This window comes from Ammospiza nelsoni, chromosome 5 (assembly GCF_027579445.1).
Source record: "Ammospiza nelsoni isolate bAmmNel1 chromosome 5, bAmmNel1.pri, whole genome shotgun sequence".
Classification (NCBI taxonomy): Eukaryota; Metazoa; Chordata; class Aves; order Passeriformes; family Passerellidae; genus Ammospiza; species Ammospiza nelsoni.
Window position 1 is genome coordinate 32,199,877 of NC_080637.1, and position 23,868 is coordinate 32,223,744.

At 37.3% G+C, this 23,868-nt stretch overlaps 1 protein-coding gene across 2 annotated transcripts in view; it reads right to left on the bottom strand.

Moving 5' to 3' along the window:
• Positions 1–23,868, bottom strand: part of TAFA2 (TAFA chemokine like family member 2) — a 182,677-nt gene that overhangs the window by 43,314 nt on the left and 115,495 nt on the right. For both annotated transcript variants that reach the window (XR_009418524.1, XM_059472941.1), the window contains exon 2: positions 6,950–7,056. Coding sequence is in view for 1 of the 2 variants with exons in the window: in XM_059472941.1 (XP_059328924.1) it covers positions 6,950–7,055 (106 nt within the window). In the remaining variant the exon portion in view is untranslated. The remainder of the gene's footprint in view (positions 1–6,949; positions 7,057–23,868) is intronic.

The following is a 23,868-nucleotide window of genomic DNA, read 5'->3' on the forward strand; positions in this document are numbered from 1 at the left end:
GTCACACTAGTGGAGACAAATCTGCTTGATTTCTCTACCACAGAAAGCTGATTTCAGGGTCTTGGATATAAACTTGTCATGCCCATCCATTATATCGCAAGATAATCCAACCATTGGCTCCAAAGCCATCAGAAGATCCAAACACAGCCTTTTCTACATCTCATGTCCAATTCCAAGGCTGGAAACTTCAACCATAAGTCCATGCAGAGCTTTCCTGCACATAAGGATTCACATTCTCAGAGTAACTCAGTAGACTTTTGTTACCAGTATTATTTATATAGAGACGGAAAATTCCCTCAAAAGGTTTACTTGTGTAAACTCATCCGATATTTACCTTTAAAATTTTGTAACAATTGTCCTGTTTACACCTCCTATATTACATATCTGTACTGGAAGGATCCTCTTAAAAGACAGCACAGCCAGTACACTCAATGAGTAAAACTGTTTCCATAAAGAGGGAAGGGTCTGGAGAGCGGGCACAGGCAAGTGCAGCAATGCCATGGCCTGCTGTGGCACAGCATCCTGCTCCTTGATGTCTGACAGGTGTCTCCAGGTCCCCAAACAGTCCTTCTCTTCCTTCCTGATCACAGCTGCATCTGACATCTTTATTTAAGAGATTCTTTATAACATGATATACATTTAGGCAAATGAAAAATTCAGAATATAACTGCAAGCCCAGAAAATAATATTTTAAATATGGAAAGGCTAACAAAATATACATTACTATGTGCTACATTAATTGAGCACTTAAAAAGTTAACAAAAAAATTCTGATCCACAGATTCAAAAAAGAATACTGTGTAACAATTTATTTCATACTATTTTTATGATTTTAGTAAAAACTGTGGCATGCAAATGCAATCACTCTGTTTTCCTAGGCATAAGGATAAAGAAGTCTAGAAGAATGTATTACTCAGTACACATAAAAACTCTTCTGGAGGAATTTGAGAGCAAGAATATAAAACTGGAAAAGTGGATCTGATTGCAGTATTCGGGAAATGTCAACATTTACTCATGACAGGAACAAATAACAGAAGAATAAGCATATTATCAGTGTTTTTTTCAGTCCTAAGATCTTACACTATTTTCCTAACAAAGAAGTATAGGAAAGTTTAATCTTCTGAAACAGAAATTGGCTAAAGAAACATTTGATTAGTAGGATAGTTATCTAAAGGAAGATAGCATTACTAGAAATGAAAATATTAAAAAGTTTAGAATTTGAAACTGTAAAATCAACTCTACAACTTTTACAAGAATATAATATTCTTTTCAATCATCTTCTTTACTCCACAATTTCAAAATCTGAATGTATTTAAGAAAATTACCCTGTGTACTTACTTGTGGCAAGTTAGTAAAAAATTTGCATAGGGATTACAAGACCAGGCCCAAAAAAAACCCCTGCCCTTTTCCTTTTCACAGAAAAACCTCAAGAAACCATACTACTTGCCAAATATGAATAGAAATATTTTTAAGTGATCAGTCTAAGGCAAAATGCATGATGCATCATTGCAATGCAGGAACCTCCATGGCTGCTTCAAGGACAGACAAGTTGCAGAGCCAAGGTGAGGGTGGGAATGGGGTAAAAAGGAAGGCAGACATTTGCTGTGATGGAGCTGGCAGCACAGGGAAGAAATAGGCACAACTCTGATATTGTAATGATTTCTGCACCCATGTCCTAGTGAACCACCAGAACTACTGGCACCTTAGCAAAAAGAGATTCTTCTTCCTTTTTGATCCTGGTAGAAGGCCAAGGAATGTTATCTCCTGAATTCTAACAGATATAGCATTAACATTTTAGATTGCAGTGACAGATACTGATACAAAAGTTTTTGACTGACTGTTCTATTTTATCTTCAAGGAAATGGCAATTTTTGGATTAGGTTCTGATCCTGATGACTGAAACTTTCAAATCAGGCTCAAGTTAGATAAGAACATCTAATATCTGTCTTCCCTCTGCCTGCTAAAATAACTATTATCTTCATTTGTTTCTATATTTAAACATTAATTACAGTTAGGATTAGGTTAGTGAAAGCTGCACGCAAAGCACTCTCATTTAAAAGAATTTATCTCTGGGCCAAACTTCTACAAGAGATAAGATGGTCCACGTTTGAGACAGCAAATATGACAAAAGAGTTTTTGCATGAAGCAGGACTGACAGAAAAATAACACATGAGTGGATGTGTCCATCTAATATTTTGACAGACCCTACCCACCAGTTTCCAGTCTCACATGGCAGCTTCCAAGGCATCCACACACATTCCTCTTCATGCCTGCAACTTCCCTCATTTAAATATTGGACATTTTATTTTCTAATTCCAGTAAAGAACCTGGGAATATGCAGAACAATTCTTCTGTCCTTTGACAGGTCCACACAACCAGAAGGTGAATTTATCAGCAGGGTCAGATCCCTCAATAAACATTACAGTACAGGTACTTCAAAAAAAGTGCAAACTGAGGAAAAAACAGTACTGCATCTGCTTACCCCTTATATTAGAACCCCCAGAGTGGAACTGGGAGACCTGAATTGGGTGCACTCTGTAGCTCAAACCACGTATCTTATGTCCCCAAAAAATGGCATCACCTCCAATGGGGCTCACTCAGCTCAACCGAAGGAAAATGAGGGAGCATGCAGCTCTCAAGTGGTTGCTTAGGTGGAAGAAGAAATGTCTATATCTGGTTTCTGTACTCTGCACTGAGGCTACTTTCTGTTTTTAATTCTAATACAAATGGCCTCTGCATTATGAATGCTGTCTTCTACACAGTGTAAAATACTCAACAGAAAGGACAAATGTAAACCCATACTAAACCACTATAACCTCATGATGAAGGTATTTCTACTGAGAGTTTGAATACTTCACAGACCTCCTCTGTAACCATTTGGTATATTCTCTAGTCTTACCTAGACAGTGTCTCAAAACATTAGGAATGTAGTTTCTTGGTTCCCATATTCATACCCATTCCCAAACTCCAGGCGCGTGTGGCACAGGCTGCATCACAGCACTGGTGCCAGCAGTGTTCCTGCCCCAGCAAGGCGACTGAGCAAGGCAGACCCATCCAAGAAGGGTGACCTAACCACCAGCTTTAGGGGCTCCTTCATTCAGCTGGATTTTTGGAACAGCTCCTCCTCTGCAAGGAGAAACCAAAATTCATTTTCTCCTTGTGAGTAGAAAGACATTCCCTCAGACTTCTAATATAGTGCAAATTCACAGGCAAGTGGGAGCAGCAATTCTGCATCTCATACGGTAGTTTACTTTATCTATATAATAGGCATCAGATTAATGAGTTCAGCTTCTGAGTGACTTTTTTAAAATAAAAATAAATTATCATGACTTTTCATGATAAGTCAAAAAATATTCAATAACTTATCTACCTAGAGTGTCTTCTGGTTCTGCAACAAATTCCGTCTGGCATGTAAGCATTCATCATTAGCCATATTTTTAAGTTACTTCTTATTTTTTCCAGGATTTAAAACTAATGTTAAACTTATATTTTTGCATTTTGAGAAATATTAAACTATACTTAGATTCAAAAGCACTCTTCATTTAACTAGGATATTTTATTACATTATCAATTTTAAAAAACCTTATTGATAAAAAAGTTCATGGATTTATGTAGTTTGAAAGAGTTTTTAATTTTAGAGTATAAATTTTGTGCCACAGTAGTCTCTTCTCTAGAAAGAAGTGCTTGTGAGGTGGTATCAGCACATTTTTTTCTCAAAAGGACCATTTCAACACTTGACACCTTAAACATGGCTGTGATACAATGGTCATCAAATCAATTCACGCTCCCTATGACAGAAATAGCAAAAAGGCAGTGATGTTGAACTGATGCCCGCCTGCCATATCTGCCAGCAAACACTGTATGTTTGTACAGGTTTGTTTGTTCTCCAAGGGCTAGCAATGTGTAGGAGGATCAGGATTAGCCTTTATCAGTTTTTTGACTCATACACTTGACAACATCCTTTTGGAGACTGATGTGCCTTTCTCCTCATATGTAGCTACTGCAGCACAAACGCTTCTGGGGCTGCAAGCTGATTCTCAGGTGCACGTGCTTGGGTAAGGCACCTGTCACCATGGTATCAGGTTCCAGCAAAACGAAAAGAAAAGCAAAGTTACTGAGATTTTTTTACAGAAGACAGGATAAATAGAATATAAGCATTTGCACAGCCAGGAATCACACTGAAGGACTCGTAATCCTGTGTGCAGTAAAAAAAAAAAAAGCAAGATTTGTGTTGTTTTAAACACTGTTTAACATTCTTAGCTCTTGGACTTACTGTCCAGAATGATGAAACTCCAGTCATCAGTCAAGATAATGGGTGCAGAAGTCTCTTCAAACCAGACTTCTCAAGAGAAAGAGGGGTGGATTTGGCACCCACACACATCACACTGAAAAGATGTAATCTGAAATCCCAGCTTGTAACCCTATTGCTCAAGTGGTCCTCAGAGCCTTGTTTCCCATGCCCTGCCTTGGCCTCTATTTTTCTTGCTGCTGACTTGGGAGTTTTCATTTGTGCCATATCCCAGAAATAAGCACAACCAGTCTACTCATAGCCTGTCAGAGTCATCTGTTAATATTCCTCCTGAAGTCTGCCTGGAGAGCAGAATGCTCATTAAACAATTTTTCACACACTGATGATCCTTTTCTTCTTGTACCTTTTCTTTTCTTTAACAATAGCTTTCTGAAAAAGAGATGGGTTTGAAGGTTAGTGCAACTAGTGAATAATATGAGTAAGTCAACAGGAAAGTAAAGATTTTTTTTAAATGCAGATTATTGATTTTTGGAATTGTAGGGGCTCCTTCAAAGTCATTAAGGGTTTGTCATGTCAATATGTTAGTAAGGACTTCTATAAATGAAGATTAATGATGCTAGGGATAATTAGGGCAGAAAAAAATTCATGTTTCTCAGTATTTGGAAACTCCATGCAAAGGGGAACAGCATGAAGTTCTCCTTCAATGTACCTTAGCTCCATTTTTGCCATGAGAGCAGGGGGAAGATTTTCTATGACACAATGGGAATTCAAACTCCTAGTACCTTTAGAAATCAATGGTAATTGAGCTGCATAACTCTTGAGTTTTGCTTTTTTAAAAAATCCCCAGTATAGTGAGTGGAGCTGATTTACTAAATTCACAGGCCAAAATATTTCTGAATATATTTTCTTTCCAAAAGAAATTGAACAGGTAAAATAGCTGCTTTTCCAAATTAAATACTCAAGTCATGCTTCTCATTATTATTTTTTCCTGCAAAACTTCATATATTTTTTAAAGGCATGAAAAGATACAAATTAAAGAAAAAGAAGATTTTTGTTAGCTTGCAGGAATATAAAGACCCTACAGCTAATAATCTCATTTTTAAGGGAGAGCATGCACTTTTTTATCTTAAAAAAATTAAATTAAATATTCCTTAAGTTATCTCTGCTCTAAGGCTGAGGTTTAAACAACAAACACTGTCCAGATAATCAATATATAGTTCTGCTGGAGTTCCTCTCACACAGCTAAGCTACAATTGGTGGTGGATTTTTTTTTTTCTCAATTATGAAGTACTAAATCCCAACATAGTCCTTATGTTTATAATTTGTTTCTATATAATCCATGGTGATAGGTTTTATTCATCAGTTTTCCAAAAAGTACAGTAAGCATACTTTGGCAAAGTTTGAATTCCACAGAATCAAACACAGCTTGACCAGCCCATGCACATGGAATCAAAATGGTCTGGATATTGGCTATTTGTATGTTTAAAGAGAAATAATCAAAGCAAAAGAATTCTGAATGCAGGCTAGGATAACTTGGCTCTTTTCCAATAGAGAGCTAAACTGGGAAGCCACAGCAGAAATCTGTATTTTGGTTTGGAGGGGGAACAAGGCTGAGGAAAGGGTATCAGCACAGTTCTTCTCTGGCATGATGCCCACCCGGAGGCCTGCTGGACCACATCAGATTCTGTTTTGTCTGCAGTCAAACTGCAACTTCTATAACACTTTGCATAAATGTCTCTGCATCCTGAAGTCCTTAATCAGAGGGTCATTTTGAAGAAAGGTATCTTCAACAACAGAAAAATATCTAGCAGCTTGGTGTATAAAAATACTTGCTCATGAAATCCTGTCATCAGAGTGAACATCATAAAATATACATGGAACCAGAGAAATTAACTAACTGGGGTTTTTTTTAATCCTTCCTCTGGGTTTAATTCCTTAGCTTGTGGTAATGTTTGTGTCCCACCCTTGTTTTATCCAGGTTGTTAGAGCTTATTCTGATCTTGTATAAGCAGATAAACAGCCGACACTATATGACAATGAGAAATGGAGTTCAAAATCCTGTTATCCTGCACATCACATTTCAAGTTCTATTAGCCTATAACAAGACATTTGTTTATGAATCTGAAGAGCATGTTTCTTGTGTTAGGGTTAACAGAAACACACATGCAAAAGAAAGACCTTTAACCAAAATTAAATAATCCATCACAGCTTGTGCTGGTATGAATACATACATATTAAGGGCTGGAATGACCAAGAGGAAACAAATCTCACATTGTCACAAAAAGTTCCTGCTCAGGTGTTAGGAGCAAAGCATAGAAACCAGACAATACTGCAAAGTGGCAGTATTTTTTCTATGATGAAACAATCTCATTCAATACACATTATCCATGAAGTTAATCTTGGTAGATAACTGCACGCAGAAGCATCATATAAGCCACTAAAATTGTTTCTTTCCAGGAATTCATTTGCATCATATATATCTGCTGATAACAATTTTTATGAGACAAAATGTACTCACTAATTTTTTCTTATTTTATTACACTTTTTTAGCATTTAATGAAATGCTAATTCACTGATTAGTGAACCAGTATCAGGAGACATAAATATGCATAAGGAGGAAAGGTGGCATAGCCCAGACCCTTCTGAATTTGTTGGTGGAGGCCACAGACACAACATGATAGAACAGAACAGAATTTCTTACCTTTATGATGATTTGCCCCAGATGCTAATTTCCCCCACAGTGTTACAACAAATATTATTATTAGCAGTTTTCCTTTTGTTGCTTTCTGTAAGTATCTCTTATTCATCCTGAAAATAAAAATACACAAAATTAAATATTTATCTTAAGATTTCTTAAAAATGCATATTTTTCTTAATTTAAGTAGAATTCACTAATGTTTTATAAGTGTCCAGCTCACAGTCTTAAAGTCTTAAATTCTGCTGAGCTCTAAATGAGGTACATAAAGTAGCAACGTAACCTCCCACCCTGGTCTGACAGCACTCCTCCATCCTAGTCAGTACCAGGAGAATTCAGCATCATCATAATTTCTCTCAGGGCACAAACAGTGTTCATAACCAGACTCCAAAGCTGGCAAGAAGGATGAACCCATGCATCTCTGAGCAGGTTTTGACAAACTGAGCTGTTCCACTGCTGTGTCTGCAGCCAGTCATGGCCCTGCAGTTGTCTCTGGTCAAACAGTGGTGTCTCTAACTTTTGGGATTGCAGCTCTTTTTGGATTGTGCAACGAGTCCTAAGGCAGTAACAGATCTGAATAGACCTTCAGTTCATGTCTCAATCCTCCTGCAGAGAAATCCTGTTAGGAAGACCTGAAGGGTTTGTAAACATGAAGTAGAGCAGGGCAGATTCACTACCCTCTCCCTCACTACCTCTGGGTAATGAAAAGATCTGATTTACTGCACCAAGGGAAATTGCACAGAGCTCCCCTCATCTTCTCAGTGATGTTTTCACTGTGACAGCAAGCCACCAGAGTGGTTCAAGCACAAGATAGCACATGACTTATTTCTCAGTAACCTCCTCCAAAGACAAAATACCCCTCCACCTGCCAAAAAGACAAGTTCAGGCATTAGGCTCTAGTGCTTAAGGATTACAGCTGTGCAGAGAGTGGCAAGAGGTACAGTAATGAGTCCTTCTCTCACTTCTTCCCTGTGGAAGAACCCTATGGAGCTGGCTGTGGAACAGCTCTACACCGTGGTCATGTGTCTGCTGATAGGTCAGTAGAACAATGATAACTATTTCAAACCATTTATACTAGAAAAGTTGAAAACTTGATCACTTGAACAAAATTGTTGCTGTATTGTAATGCCTACAAATAGATTGTTTTTATGAGCAGAAAAAAATGCATTAATTCATTATGGTTGCACATTTGTCTCCTATTGTATTCCTACAAAACCCAAAGGAATTCAAGGGCATCTCTTCTCCTCTGCCTGTGTACAGTGCTATCTTGGGCAACCACAACTCTGAAATACCAACTGCTCTAATACAGATTTAACCAGTAATATGTTGAAAGTCCTAAATCATTTTCCACTTCTTCAAAACAATTCCTCTCCTTTCAGTAAATTTTTTCCCATATAACACCACATGCTGATGAGGCAACACACACCCCACAACTACACTTATATCTTCCAGACTTGAAAGCAGACCACTTCCCCCAGAACTGCCAATCTTGCTCTCCAGGAGATTGATGAGCAGGCTGTGTGTAAGAAAACAAGACTGAAACTAACAACCCACTGAAGGGTGCACCAAACCCTTTTAAACATTAATTCAGAGCAAACAGCATTCAGGATTCTTTACAGAAGTCACACATTTTTTATGAGTTTCCCAGAGGTTTAGATATCACATTTATCAAGCAAAAGGAGAGAGGAATAAGCAAGTGCTGTAGCCAGGATGGTGCATGTGCCCCTGAAAGCCTGACTGATTAATAATCACAGCAGAGATCACAGTGTGCTGTGAACCACTCTAAGGTCTTCTTGCACTGATTCCAGTGCCTTTGGAGTGTAAACTGCATATTCATCATCAGCTCCAGGTTTATGAAGCACTCAAAGTTAAAGGGAAATACATTATGTGTCACTGTAAATAAGAACAAAAAATGAGACTGGAATGCACATTCAGCATATGCTCTTTCACAGTTATGTCTGTGAAAAGAATATGAATTAACTCTTTCACTCTAGATTCTCATACTGCACCTGTTATGCTGCTGGTGCAAGTCATCTCTCATTAAAATCAAATCTTTCTTCCTCACCTACATAACATTTCTCAAAACCTAGTGGGACTTGCACCATTAAAGCAAGGTTGAATCTAATACAGTTTCTTCCTGTATTCTGCTGATGCCAGATTCCCTCACTGCGCTGTGAGACTGGCAGCAAATGCACATCAGAAAATGCAAATGCTCAGGAAAAAGAGTAGTGGCAGGGGAAAGAGAGAAAACCAACCTCTCTGCCTGAGAACAGCAGCCCTCGGGATGCATGGCAGAGTGAAGATGCAAACCCCTGCACACAGCTGAGCACAACAAAAAGGAGCAAGCTAGCACTGAGTGAGACTGTTTTCTGCAAAGCCAGGGAAGGGTTTCAGCTTTGACACAGAAAATCTAGGCTCATTGCCATTGCTAGGTTTCCCAATCATGAGAAAAATTATTCATCACTTTCTGCACCACAACCCTATTACATTTTTCTGCACTAGTTATTAGTGGTATTCACCTTTAGGAAGACTAAAATCTGAACTGTGTCTAATAATAGTTTCATAATAAACATAATTAACAGAAAAAATCCGTGCAAGGAGCAGTTTGGGACTAATAGTTCAGAGGCACCAGAAGAACTACAGAAAAAACTCTAATCAGTTAAAGTATTTATAACATAGAGCTGTTCAAATAGAAAAAGCTGGAAGAAGATGTTAACCTTCAAAGTAATTATATTATGCAACCCTAGACCCAGACCTGGGATTGTGGCATTGTCACTCCCAGTGGTCAGTCCAAGGACAGGCAAGAGGCTGCATGAGCACAAACAAGATGTGAAGCTCTCTGCTAGGAGAAGTCCTGCTACACACAAGGACCACATTGTAGCAACACAGCCCTAGAAACAAAAAATGAAGGGTTTATAGTCCAAGAAGCTGAGATTGGAATGGAGGCACATTATTGACAGAGTCAGGAGCTGGAAAAGAAGGAGAGGACAGAGAGGCCATGAGATATGCTCAGTATCACACTGCATGCATTATCACCTGGGCTCTGAAACCCTGATGCTGGCTATCTTGTTATGGATTTGCAAAACAGCCCGTGATAGGGCACTGAGAAGACACTGGGACTAGGTAGCATTTGACCTCAGCTCTGAAATAACCATTAGCCTCTTGCAACCCTGATCTGTGTCGGGTAAGTGCATCCGGGAAATAAAACTGAGTCCATTTCAGTACTGTCGTTACACTAACATAACTGGCTGTGATAAGTAGGACAAATAAGCTCTGAAATTATGTCTGCTTTTACTAGAGGTGATGCAGAGCTCCACAGACAAACTATAGATAGTAACCAGAATAGTTTTCTTTTTGCAAGATTTATTCTTATATTTACTTTCTTTTCTTTAGAACCTCTCCCTCACTGTGATCCATCCAGCCTTCAATAATGTCACATAAGCCAAAGCCGATCAAAACAGAGAATAGCCATGCATAGGAAACACCTACATGTGAAAATCAATTTTACACATGAGCTTTATGTGTAACAAAGAATTTCCTTCAGTTTCTAACCTAACATATTGGAAATAAACCCAAGGAATTCTCTGCACTTTCACACAAAAGAGGACATGAAAGTCTGCCGTGTTTGAGTTCATTTTTCAATGTGCTTTGAAGCAAGAAAAAAGAAAGATAGCTCCTTTTGTGGTTCAGGAACACATTCAAAATATAACAAAAAGATGTCACCCACATAATCCAAACAGGCAGTGGCTGAGTGTGAGATGGCTCTGTTGTGCCCAGCTCTTCACTGACACCACAACACAAGGATTCCTTCATAGGATTTGTTACTTTTGCTCCCAAAGATTTCTTTTGCCTGAAGCACACTCCATGAGACCAAAACCAGTCTGGTATCACGACTCAAGAATAGACTGTTTTAGTGATTAGTGACAAAAAACTGCAGGGCTTTTTCTCAAGGAGAAACCATATCTAATGCTGCAGAAGAGTTTCACAAGCTGTCACATCAGCAGAAATCCCTCCCCCTGCCCTCTGTGGCTCAACAACAGCAAACTGTGAATACACTCATGTTGCACAGGCTCTCCTTGTCACTGCTCCACCTCACTATCAGCCCACTTTCAACAGCAGATGGGCTCCAACCATTCAGCTGTACTGAAAATGCCATGCACAGATGTGTATTTTAACCGTAGCATCCATAAGCTTTTGTGCTTCTACTTTCTTCCTTCTTTGTTTCTGGACTTGATTTCAGCCACCTTGCCAACAATTCAGAATTAAAGGAGAATCACATGGGAATTACCTTATGTTGTATGACCAGCGCTAAACTGCCTTGCTTTCTGATTTTAGGTGGAGTAAAAACTGATGTTATCTCAATTATTGTGGAGTAAAAATTAAAAGGAAAAATTAGCTTTTATTCTTCCTTTAAAAGCTTTTACACAAATAAAATTGTCATGCTTCCTACGAGTAACAGCATTCTTCTCTGTTGCTCCTTGTTTTTCTTTTTTTTACATAAAACAGATTCTCAAAACAACTCTCACAGTTTTTTTGAAGTTGTTCAAAATTCATTCATTCCTGCTTTACATATGTGGGAAGTTTCACTGTCAGTAAGATCCATTTGCCTTTTGCAAATACACAGACCCTGTGAATGCAAGGGTTCACAAAAAGATACATAAGCCTATTTTTCTACTGAATCCTGACAGAATGCTTAAGAGACAAAAAGCCTGGTAGAAAATTAGTCCCACATCCTCTTAGTTTAGTTTTTATGACAAATATTTTATTTGCTACTTCAGAAAAAGCCTAAATGAGTAGTAGAAATCACTTGAGACCCCAAGTCTCTACAGAAATAATGCAGCCATTTAAATTATCTTCTCTACTCTGTTGAATTGTACATTATTTATTAGTTCTGTTAGTTGCTACATCCCCCACAATGCAGGTATTTGCAGTTTTATTCAGCCTTTCCAGTGTAGACTAATGCAGATTTAAAAATGCCCCCCTGGTGAATAAGGTCGCTCTGTAAAAATAACGCCAGTGTGACCCCTGTGCATTTGCATATATATAAATTCCCTCTATGACATTCCCGTCATGTTTGCTCAGGGAACAAGTAATTTGCCACTTTCACTACTTCAGGTACATGGTAGCTTGTGAAAATCAATCTTCCTTTTGCTTCATACAGCATAGCTTGTAACAGACACAAAGGGCACTCTGACTCCAAAAGGAAGCTGGGGATAGACACGGACACGTTCTCACTTTCTTTGATGCAGCTGGGCAATGAGAGAAAGGGAAGAGGCATTTAGCCTAGCAAGGCACACTAGTGTCTCACAGGAGATGTGGGAAATCCGTGCACACAAAGCAGAAGGGGTGGGTTTGTTGGGTTTTTTCCTTTAAAAAGTTGTTTAACAGTGTGGATATTTCAATAGCCAGAATAAGCAGTGATGGCGAGCTTAGCCCCACTACGAAGAAACATTCAGAAATAGTTAAAGCACTCTAGGCAGATGGATACACCAGTCTTGTCACTGTCACTTTGTTAAGTGTAGCAGTGGAAGCAGACTGAAGATTTTGGGTCTTTAATGCCATAAAGAGGGCTTTTGAAAGGCTACTGTGCTAAAACTTAGGACTCTGAGGCAAATTAAATCTCACAAAAGTCCTTTAGCATATGATTGATGGGTATGCTCATTTATTTCTTTTATTTAAATCAGTGTAACTTAAGCACATACTTAAATTTAAGCACATGCACAAATGTATGTACACAACATGAGTTCTTGGAAACAGATTAGCAAGTGAGCTTTTATAAGAGACAGTTTCAAGAAAAGAAAATATCTCAAATATCTGAAAAATAAAAAGTTATGGTATATATGAAAACATGCAATAAACAAAAAAATATTCTTCTTTGCATACTTCAATTAGTTTCCCAGCAGAGGGAAACTGTAGACAGATGCACATACAGGTAATTACATTTGCAGACAGTCTCATAGCACTTGGATGAGAAATTTACATATATATTATTGTTTCCAAAATCTGATAAGCACGAATGCTCAAATTGCCAGAGGTATAAAATGCTTTAGGCACCTAGCTGCATTCCATCTCCCAACTAGAAACACTGAGAGATGAGGGAAAGAACTTATTTCTTCCAAAAGCTCATGTATGGTTGTGATAATGGTCTTCCCTCTAAACTGCTATCAATGTCAATGTCCCCTGATTCCAGATTAACCCCAGTTCTCTGTACACACAGTTGATAGTAATTTTCATCTTCATTAATTTTTCACTACAACACCTGATTGAAAACAATGAAGAAAACAAAGAAATTGTAAACAAGAAATGCACAGTCTTTCTAGCCAGCTTCAACTCAAACAATACAGATGTATTTAACTGACTAAATTTTTTCTTGGTCATTTCATGAGGACCAGCAAAACAATGTTCACCTGACAAATGTTAATGCTGACACATTACTCAGTATGGAGAAAGAAAATCCCATTAATTTTTGGGAGGTTAGGTTCTATACTTCTACGTATTTATGAAAACACAAAACTTAATAATCTAGCCTTAAACCTACACATTCCATTCACTGACTTTTTAAGTACTAGCATAAATCATTATGGAATATTTAAACATCCAAAGTATTAAAATATTTTTAAGCTGCCCAATGATGTCCAACAGCTTTGAGAAATAATCTCTGACCATGAAGTGCTCAGTATTAGAGGGTACTTAGGCTCCAGTTCTCATCATTTTCTCTGATATTATCATGACACTTTCAACTATTCTTCTCCCAGTTTCTATGATTAAGGGAGCTTTAAGTTGCAGGAGGTATGAGCTATTCACTTAATCATCAAGACAGCAGTATTTGCTTATATCTTACATGTGATCCTCCTGCAGATGGTTATTTAAATTTTCTTTATTCATATCTCAATAACCAATCAAAAGCTTAACTGTGAAAAAAAAAAAAAAAAGATAATCATGCAATGAGCTTTGAACAAAATGTCTCACTAAGATCTGAATCGCTGGGTGTACTGTGATTTCATAAAGGCCGTGCAGCGGCAGAGATAAGCCTCCAAATCTAAGGCAAAGAAAGCATCAAATATTAGTGATAATTGGAACTGAAGTGCCCATATATAAAAGCAATGACAAAAATGATCTGGGCAAGTGTAAGCCTATTAGTCTGACCTCTTCAGTTTGCAAGGGCTTTGAAAGCTTTGAAGAAAAAGACAAATTAAAGACAGGGAAGTAAATAGAACATAGGATAAAATGAAGCAGTGTTACCAAAGGTAGTTCATGCCAGACTAACTTGACAGTTCTTTTGGATAACTCATTTTCCAGACAAAGAAATGAGGTAGATAGAATTTGTCTGGTTTTAGATAGAGCATTTTCTACAGCATCACTACAGGACTTCTATATTAAGCAAAAGATGCTATGGATTACAAGAATTGAAAGGTGGATTGAATCCACGTGCAGTACCAGCATGTAGTACTGAAAGGAAATATCAGGGATTAATAGCATTTGTGCTACAAGTTGGGAACTTATCATCTGAAACAACATGTGTAAAACCAATTTGTTTCTTTAAGCTGATCATCAAGAGCACATCATTATTAATGTGACACAAGATGGCTGTAAAAAGGCAAATCCTATAAATTATTAAATTATCTATTTCTAATAGATCTATTTCTAAAGACACGGAAGGAAAAGTATGAAGTTTCTTAAACTATCATTCAGAATTATCTACACAATTCTGGCCAGTCATCTTTACAAAAGTGAAACTGAACCCACAAAAAATATGGGGACAGTCTTCCAGTCAGAGGAATAAAGCCTCTACCACAGGAGGAGTTTTAAAGAGCTTAGCTTGTGAAGCAAAGGAAAGGCTGAAGGGAAACAGAGAAATCAAAAGGAAATAAACACATTGCAGCAGAAAACCATATCCATAAGAAGGGCACCAGATGGTATCTTGCCAGCAGGCAGGATCAGGACTAGGCTCAGTGATTCTGGGGTCTTGTCTCTATATCAATACCTTGATTCCTTTCTTGTACTCTAGTACAGGAACACAAGAACTAAGTTTTTTCATGTAGAAAACTATAAGCAAGTTTTTTGCAAGTTCATTAGTGAAGTGATTTCTTCCATGTCATTTCATCCTCCTCAGAAAAACTCCTAAGGTAACAGCATTTCACAGTAAAAAAAACTGTGAGTGTTCTCGCTACTTTGCTAAACCCACATTGTGCTCCACTCGAAAACTAACCACAGTGATGAAGATTTGATTAAGACAAATATTCCTTCTTATTATTTTAACATCTTCGAGGCATAATTGCCATCTCGGTGTCATAACATTTAAGGTGACCCAAAAAGTCACAGTACTATACAGGTGAATTATTCAGTACCAAAACCGCTTTTTTACTAACTTCATTGAGTTAAAGTCAAACTGTTGAGCATGAGTGAGTATTCCATAATTAAGGCTCCCTCACTTTATTTAAAACTCACTCTCTTTTGTATCACTTATATTTTAAATTTAAAATCTTTGTTGTATTGTCATCCTGTTTTTTTAACAATGACAACATGGAAATGTAAAACTGACAAGCATAACAGTTGTCGAGATATGAAGAAGCCTTGTTTCCCACAAGAGCAGAAACAAAGAAAATGTAGAAAATATGTAGAAAATGTAGAGATGTAGAACCTAAAAATTATGTACTTTCAAGTCCAAATATTTTTAGATAACAGAAGAAACTATACTATATATATTAGACGTATTTTGAAAGTTTGGATGCAGAAATTTAAAAATCTCTGTTGTTATTAGCTCTATTTAAAGTTACTACTGTCTTAAACATAATATCTTTCAATCAATAGTGGAGGACTAATTCTGGGATTCTTACATGCATATGAGTATGGATGAAGGCCATTATTATATTACACAATCTTGTCAGATCTGAAATTTTTATGTTCAGATTCTATTGCATGAATATCCAACTGAAAGTTTTTTGATTTTTTTTTTTTTCCCCAAAGAAGTCTTCTGGCAGATAACACTATGAGAGACCTCTGCCGATGAACAGGGAAGCAGGACTCTGACTGAGCTCTACCCTGCTATTTTCATGGCGATATTTTACATCTGTCAATAGGCATAGTAGCAATTTCTGACAAATAATTGTAGGTCTGAGCCTAATCCATGTTTTATACCTGACTCCTACACATTTTGGGCCACACTTGAAAGTAAGGGTTCAAGTGTAAATAAAAATGACAGGTTGCTCAAATCACAGAAAAATATGAAGCTTTCTTGTGCAATGACCAAAAATAGTTCTAACAGTTGACATAACACACTAAGAAGAGAGGAGAGTTGTCAACTGGGAGTAAACCTAGTTGAAACACAGCTGGGATGTGCTCCTCCACTCTTTTAATGTCAAGTCCTAACCCATGCTCATTTGTCACAGCCAGCACAGGCACAACCTTCAGAGAAAAAAAAGTGAGATCAAAGTTAGACCAGACTTTTCCAAAATATGGATCTGGTACAAAATGCAAATCTCTATTCCTGAGGATATGCATAGAAAAATACTTTTTTCACTCTGAGAGATGCTAAAGGAAGGCATCCAGGCAGCACAAACAACCTTCAGCCACCAGCTGGGAAGTAGAATATGAAGTCCAGCAGGTAATCCAGATACAGCAGCTTGTACTCAGCAGAGGTATGCCCACATAGAAGAAAATATGAATTTTCTACTCATACAAATGAAAAAATGGGGTTTTTTTCTCTCTGCACAGGGCTTTATCAAATATTAATGGGGTTTTGCCCTGGCACTTTAGCTAACCAGTTGCATAGACTATGATAATTAATGCTGTCTTTAGAATCACCCAGTATGCTAGAGAATTTTGACTCTCAGTCTCTACTTGCTTGTCAATATTGTAAAACAATAAGATATTATTAACACCAGCTCATACTGAAAACAGAAAATTCAGAGTATTCCTGTGATGGTTTGCTAGGAATTAATTCAAGCTAGGTCATTGCTTAATGATAGCTGAAGTATCTAAATGGCACCCAGTTTTCCTTGAAAAATAAAATTTATTTCCCACCCCCTTTTCAAATATCCTCTTTTGGAAGGTAACAGCAGCTGTGTAAGAGTTATGGGGACCTTCAACCCTGATTTTCATCCAAGTGAGTCTACCTCAAGAAATAATGCACTTTCTTCGGCATGTACTATGCCAGCCTTGAAATGGCATTTTAATATGGCCAGGAGCTCACTAAGTAGCCAGTCATAACCAGCCCCTCTTAAATTTCTATAGCCAGCTTCCTGCTGCATGATATGTAGTTTGAGACTTGCAGGTAGTGCACAACAGGAGAATTAATGACAAAACAAATCAATAAATAGTATTTTGTTCCTCTAGTTCCTTGGACTCTTACAAGGGGCACTTAAATCCGCATTTCAGTTTGGAGCTAGACTTTGATTTTCAAACAGTTTTTCAAATTTTCTCCATTTGCTGTGGTCTGTATCATATCATAGAATGATTCTGGAATGTTTCACAGCAAATTAATCCCTTTTAGATGAAAATTAAGCAAAAAATGAGCCCAAGAGTGAATCTAATGCATTCCTGCAGTTTAGGGGTGTTCCCTTCAGGACACAAGGACTTGTCAAAAAAACTTTCTCCACTAAATTAATATAATGTGGACATCATGCCCTCAGCAACAACAGTTTGGGTCTACAAAATCACTTCTGCAGGGATAAACTGTTTGCTAATGTAGATGCAACCCTATAATCTCATGAGGAAGGAGATCATTATTATAATTATTTTATACTTGTACAAGATGCCCTTTAGGTTGTGATTAATCTGAAAAGCCTTTTCAGATCCTCAGAAAACCTCAATGGCATGTTGAAAGGAACCTGTCACTCAGGAGGCCCTCAGACAAGTTCTGATCTGCATTTTAGGGCCATTATTCCTACTGTGACACCATAGCCTAGGGAAAAGACAGCTTGTGTACCAAAGTCAGGGAACAGTTACCTGCAGTACATCCCCCTAATTTAGAGCATAGAATGCAGAATAAATTACTTCAAATTACCCAGTGAATTGTTCCCTTTTGTGAAAGAGCAAAACCCTTATCTTTTAATGCAATTAACAACAAGAGCTTTTCTGTCTTTTTTTTTTTTTTTCCCACAGGAAGTATTACCTAATCTACAAGCAGTTCTACTGTTAAGAAAAGCACAAATGACTGTAAAATTGCCAAACCGGATGCTTTACTGGCTCCATACCTGCCATTTTCAGCCATCAGAATATTGAGAGTTTCTCCCTGAGTCTGGTAGCCAGGCTACCAATGGTGACACTGCTGAGCAGGCTGACCCTTTTAGGTGAATAACGTACGGAAAATGACATGCTAAAATGGAAAGCCTAAGAAATTACTGAGTGGCAGTGGGACAGACACTGGCCAGCAATGACCTGCCCTGCTCATCACACACATCTTCCAGCCCAGAGGGAAGGCACTGGATTCATGTTGCCCTGGCAGACAGGACTGGAGTAAAGAACCGAGATTAACACTTCAGTTGACTTTATCAATAAAATATAAAGGCCATTATTCATAATTAGATCAAGATCCTTTTATCCCAGCCTAGCAATGTGAAATGTCCTTGAATTAGAAGTTTATAAGAGTGAACTAAATTTCAATAAAGATGATTTTTCTTCCTAATGCAGACTTGGCTCAGAAAATACTCAGATATTACCATATTTACAGCAGGTTTAAATGTTCCTAACAAGTTCTGCATTTGCATTCTTATGCATGCTTAGTGGAACAACAAAAAATTATTTACTTTTATTTGCATATTATTATTTAAGAGAGCTCTGTCATTATACTTTCATAAGAATTACATTAGCAGCACCACTATTAGAGACAAGGATATGCAGAATTTCATGCAACTTGTTCCTAAGCAAGAGGTTACAGTCAGTGTTTGTAGTATTCATGATTAAAGAGTGAGTTGGTTTTTTTCTTTTCATTCTTCATTTTATAATAATTAATTGGAACTGTATAGGAACTCAACCAAGTAATGTCTAATTTGCTGCCAGAAATAATCCAAATTTTGTAACATAGAAGAGCAGTACAGTCAACTAGGATCCTTTTAGTGCTGTCTTAGAAAGGCATTTTATGTGAGTCCATTAATAAGAGAACATTACTCTCTAAATGTGCAAGACCAGAAAAGGGTCTTTAGGTAAGAAATAGAATTAGCTAGTATGACATAGGAATGGCCATAAATGAAAGATGTCAGAAAATTACCAAAACTTCTAAAGATAAATGGTGAGATAGAAAGGTTTAGAATGCTGTTTCAATGAACTTATGACTAAATTTTAATAAGGGAATGTTATATTTTGCAAGAGCTCAGTTATAATACTGCTCATATATTACTTACTAAGAAAAAATGGTATAATAATATTTCCATATCATTTCAGTCACAAATATAGCTATTGCAGTGCCATCACCATTAAAGGAAATTATTATGAGTTTGCCAGACTTGTAGGAAACTATATGTACAATACTGAGATCAGCAGTTCATAATATATTCTTTTAATTTTGAAAAATCACCACAGCTTTCAAAATTTAAAGAGAAACAAAATACAGTCTAAGCCAATGTGTATTTCCTCCTGCATAAGTTAATTTTATTTCATTTTAATGGCTATCTGCCTCGCTCTTCCCAAAATCCTTGCTAGTTAAAGGTGAAAGCCCTTCTTACAGCACTGGCTCAAGAGAGGAAATTCTCTGGTTTTGTGTTGCTCCTTGCATAATTTGCAGTTGCAGCTGCTCACAATGGGCCTCCATTTCAGCTGCACAGTAAAGGAAGCACAATTTCCCCAGTGCTTCTCTGAAGTCTTTGATATTTAGTGTTTCTCTGAAAGCTCCCAAAGTCCAATAATTAGACAAGAACTTCCAATTGTAATTGTCCTTTGCAGTTTCACAGAAAATGGGGTTTCTAATGGCAATGAAACAAAAGCATCCATTTTCATGTATTAAAACCTTAAGAACTTGAAAAAGATTAACCTAAATTTCCAGACAATCAGATTTGGCAAGTACTGCCAAATTTTTGATCTGGAAATAATCAGTGGAGTCACATATTTATTTTATGCTTCTTTTTCCAAATTATCTACAGATGCTGTATGGAAATTTATTCTGGATAGCTATATTAAGTATAATCATTTCACTTATATTGCTATTGTTCAAGTTTCATTAATATAAATGTTGAACCAGGAATACAAAAAATTTGCATAAAATAAGTCACAAATTTTGGAAAGGGGAATTTTCCCATAATTTCCTTATGTGAACTTTGAAATTTCAGAGAAAAACGAAATTGAAATTTCAAGGTCAAGGTGTGTTGGCAGTTTAAAAAATGCTGCCTAAATGATGAAAATTACTTACCACAGAAATGCATATACTTAACAAAAAGCTACTAAGGTAGATGGAAGTGAAATTCTGATTAAGACTTCTGTTTTGGATTTTTTTCTGTTTCTTGTAATAGTGAATAGTATGTGCACCTTTCTCTTTTACTGGTATCACAGCAATGCATGTTTGGTTTTCACTGGCTAATCCAAATGCTGCTAAATCTCCTGTGAATGGCAGGAATGAGGATGAATTCACATCTCAGGAATAAATCTGGAAACAAGAAGTGCCATGAGTGTGTAAAGATATTGTCTGCAGGTATTTCCAGTGGCTTTCTCCTGTATGTCCAGTCCAATATATTTTATTTGATGGTGGCAATTTATGTTTGTTCAACGGAAAAAGGAAGACTAAAATCCACTTGGAAGAAAGTATCTAGAAGACACTTCTCTGCACGCTGAGAGCAGTGTCCTTTTCCAATCCCATATTCCCATTGTATTTCACCCAAGTTAGCATTGGGCTGATGAACCTTAACTGTATGCTTTGACCTCAAAGTTTAGCAGTCCTCTCAAACTATTTGTCTCATTAACTGCAAGATGTGCAAAGTATTTACATGAACAAACAATGGAATTAAGTGGGAAAGCAATTCTCCAGTATGTATTGTTCCCATAAATATAAATCGCTATATATTTCCAGTGCACTGTCAGCCAGATTAAGCTCATCAAATATCAATTCTTTGCTCAGCTATAATGAAAATCTTTTACGTGAGGTAAAAGATAAATGGGACATTTGTCATCATGGCTGTAATTCAGAAATACTCATCTACAGGTAGCATAAGGAAAAAAAAGTTAAGTCTTTGAGCCTCACCATAATTTTTTTCTATTGTGGCCTGCTCCTCAAAGTATTATATTTGTCAAATACTAATTAAAAATGAAAATCTATGTATTATTATTGCTTGAGTGATGCCAGTAGGTATATGCGAATTAATAATTTGAAAAGCAGGGATGGATGACATGAAACACACTCAATGGAGTCTTTTACTTATCCAGCAAGAGTACATTAAACAGCTGCAATTTCCTCTTTTCACACAGTTATGACAACTATCTCCTCCTGGTAGGAGCAGCACCAATTGCGCACTTATGCCAGGTACTGAAGTGTGTTTCTGTGAGAGCATTTTGTTCACTCTAATCTTCTGTCATGCAGAGTTCTCCACTTAAATTATTGTTCATAGAATACTCCAGGGCACTGGTTCTGGAAATTGAACACCCAAATGAGATTTAGAAACAAGTTTATTCTTTGACATAATTTTCCAGAATACCAGAAGTCCTGACATACCCTTAAAAGGTATTCTGTGTTTGTTAGCTTGCTTTATTACTGGAAAGAGCAGAAATTAAATTTCACCTAGAAAAAGCTGTGATTTCATTATTTCAAAAACTGGAAAAGTGGTCTACTATGTTCTTGTGCTGGCCTTAATCTCTCTAGCATTAGAGAACTGCTAAAATTTCTGCATTTTTTGCTGTCCTCCAAAAATAATTTTAAAAATCTAAAAACCATACCCAGAAAAATAATCTGAATATAAGACCCCATAATATACACACTTATATGCTTTACAGCTTTTTAAACACTTGAAATAAGAACTTTGCTTTTCTAATCAGAATTTAACTCCTGTTGCTTTAAAATTAATAACTAAAAATGTACACCAGTTGAGAGAGTATGACGAGTATCAAGAGTTTTGATTAACCTGGTAGCCAGATGGCGACTCTTGATCTGAGGTTTGCTGTTACTTAGCTGGATTTTAGCTTTTGTTCTTAATAGGTATGGCAAATATTGTATTCTGCCACTACTATATTTTAGCATATTTAATTGCCAAGTTCACGAGAAACCAGCCCACTGCTTCTCCCAAACAGATGGTGGAAGTTGATTTTAACACTGTAGTGAGACTTGTTTTCCAAAATGCTTGCATAGCTTTATGAAGTGTAATTGCTGTTTGGTGTGCACATGCAATATCAGCTCATTGGCATGTACGCAGTTAGAGGCCAACTATGCAAGGTGTTGAGCTCTCTAGCCTGGAACTCTGCACTGGGAAAAGCTTCTGCATTTACAACTCAGCACATGTTCCATTTTCTGTGGAGCTGGGGCTACACCTTCAATTCCTGGGAGACATAAGATCTTAATTAACACTGCTGTCCATTCTGGACATTATTTACCCTTTCATTATATATCTACTCTTTTATTAGTTTTAAATGTGGGCAATTTACAGCTGTACAAGTCAACTAGGCATATAGTAAAACTAATTTTTTAAATTAATTTCTACTTTAACTTCCCAGCTAAATCTGTGGGTGCTGCAAAGTCAAATGTGATCTAGAGAAATGGTCTAAAAATGAAGAGCTTACATGAACTCTTCTTGGCAAATAAAAAGTACAAAAAACAACAATAGGTAAGGTAAGTCAGAAATGTAGGTCCTAATATCTCCCAGCAGCCTCTGAAGTTCAAATCTGGATCTGAACCCAAAGCCCACGCCTCACCAATCATTAAGAATTGTAAAATTTGAGAATAATTTGTGTGCAAAAAAAGGACAAAATAAGAAACTAAAAAGCAGTAAAACCACCTCTTGCCGTGCCCCACAAAGCACAGGAATACAGCTGGGGACGTGGGTTGGAGCAGCCTGTCTGCCCCGATGTGACCTCAGAGCTCTGTCCCACAGCACGGGGTGCTCGTGTCCCCAGCCAGTCACGGCAGCCACGGCTCCAGCAGCAGCCACAGCCCAGGAGCTGCACTCTGCTGGAAAACAATTGCCAGGAGCAAGGAGCACTGCAACAGCCTCCCAAACCCCCCCTTACCTCAAAGGACCTGGACCATATATTTTGTAAGAGAAATTGTTTCACCTAAGTACAGTCCTATTCCTGCTGAAGTCTCATATAAATGGCCACAGCTTTCACACCGCGCTCAGCACAGGACTAACGCCAGCAGCAAATGTCCAGAGAAATAAACAAGAGCTACAACAAGTAGTGGCCAACTAACATGCAATCCTACCAACAAGTGAACCATCAAATGAGCAGGTCACTGATATTAATTGCGATCTTTGAATGCTGCAAAATATTATTCATTTGTACAGTGAAAGTCTGAGTCCTTACATTGTTACACAAAGACTACGATAGAATAAATATAATGGATTAATGAATAATATGAGAGAATGAATAGTATGCATTATGCTGTGGGAAGATAATGATGTGGCATTAAATAGATCAGCTATTATGCTTCCTAGATTTCAATAATGTAGGTAAGGAAGAGCAAATAGGGCAAAAAGAAGGAGTGAAAGAAATGTAATGTTGTTATTAAAAATGTGTGCCTAAGGATCTTTTGTGTATATTCCCCCACAATTTAATCTGATTAACAAAATGCAATAATTTTCAGCTCAGGACTACTTATGGGGAAAAAAACAAGTTTTCATCTTACATAAGATTTTGTATAAAATACTTCTCAGCTCAAGATAGCTAACAAGTTAGCTATTAGAGATCCTGCATAATTTTATGACACAAAATAGGTCTTATCACACATTTCACATCTAGACTGTAATGTAAAAAATTGGATCCAGTCATTGCTGGGTTTGACTGACTGGAACTAA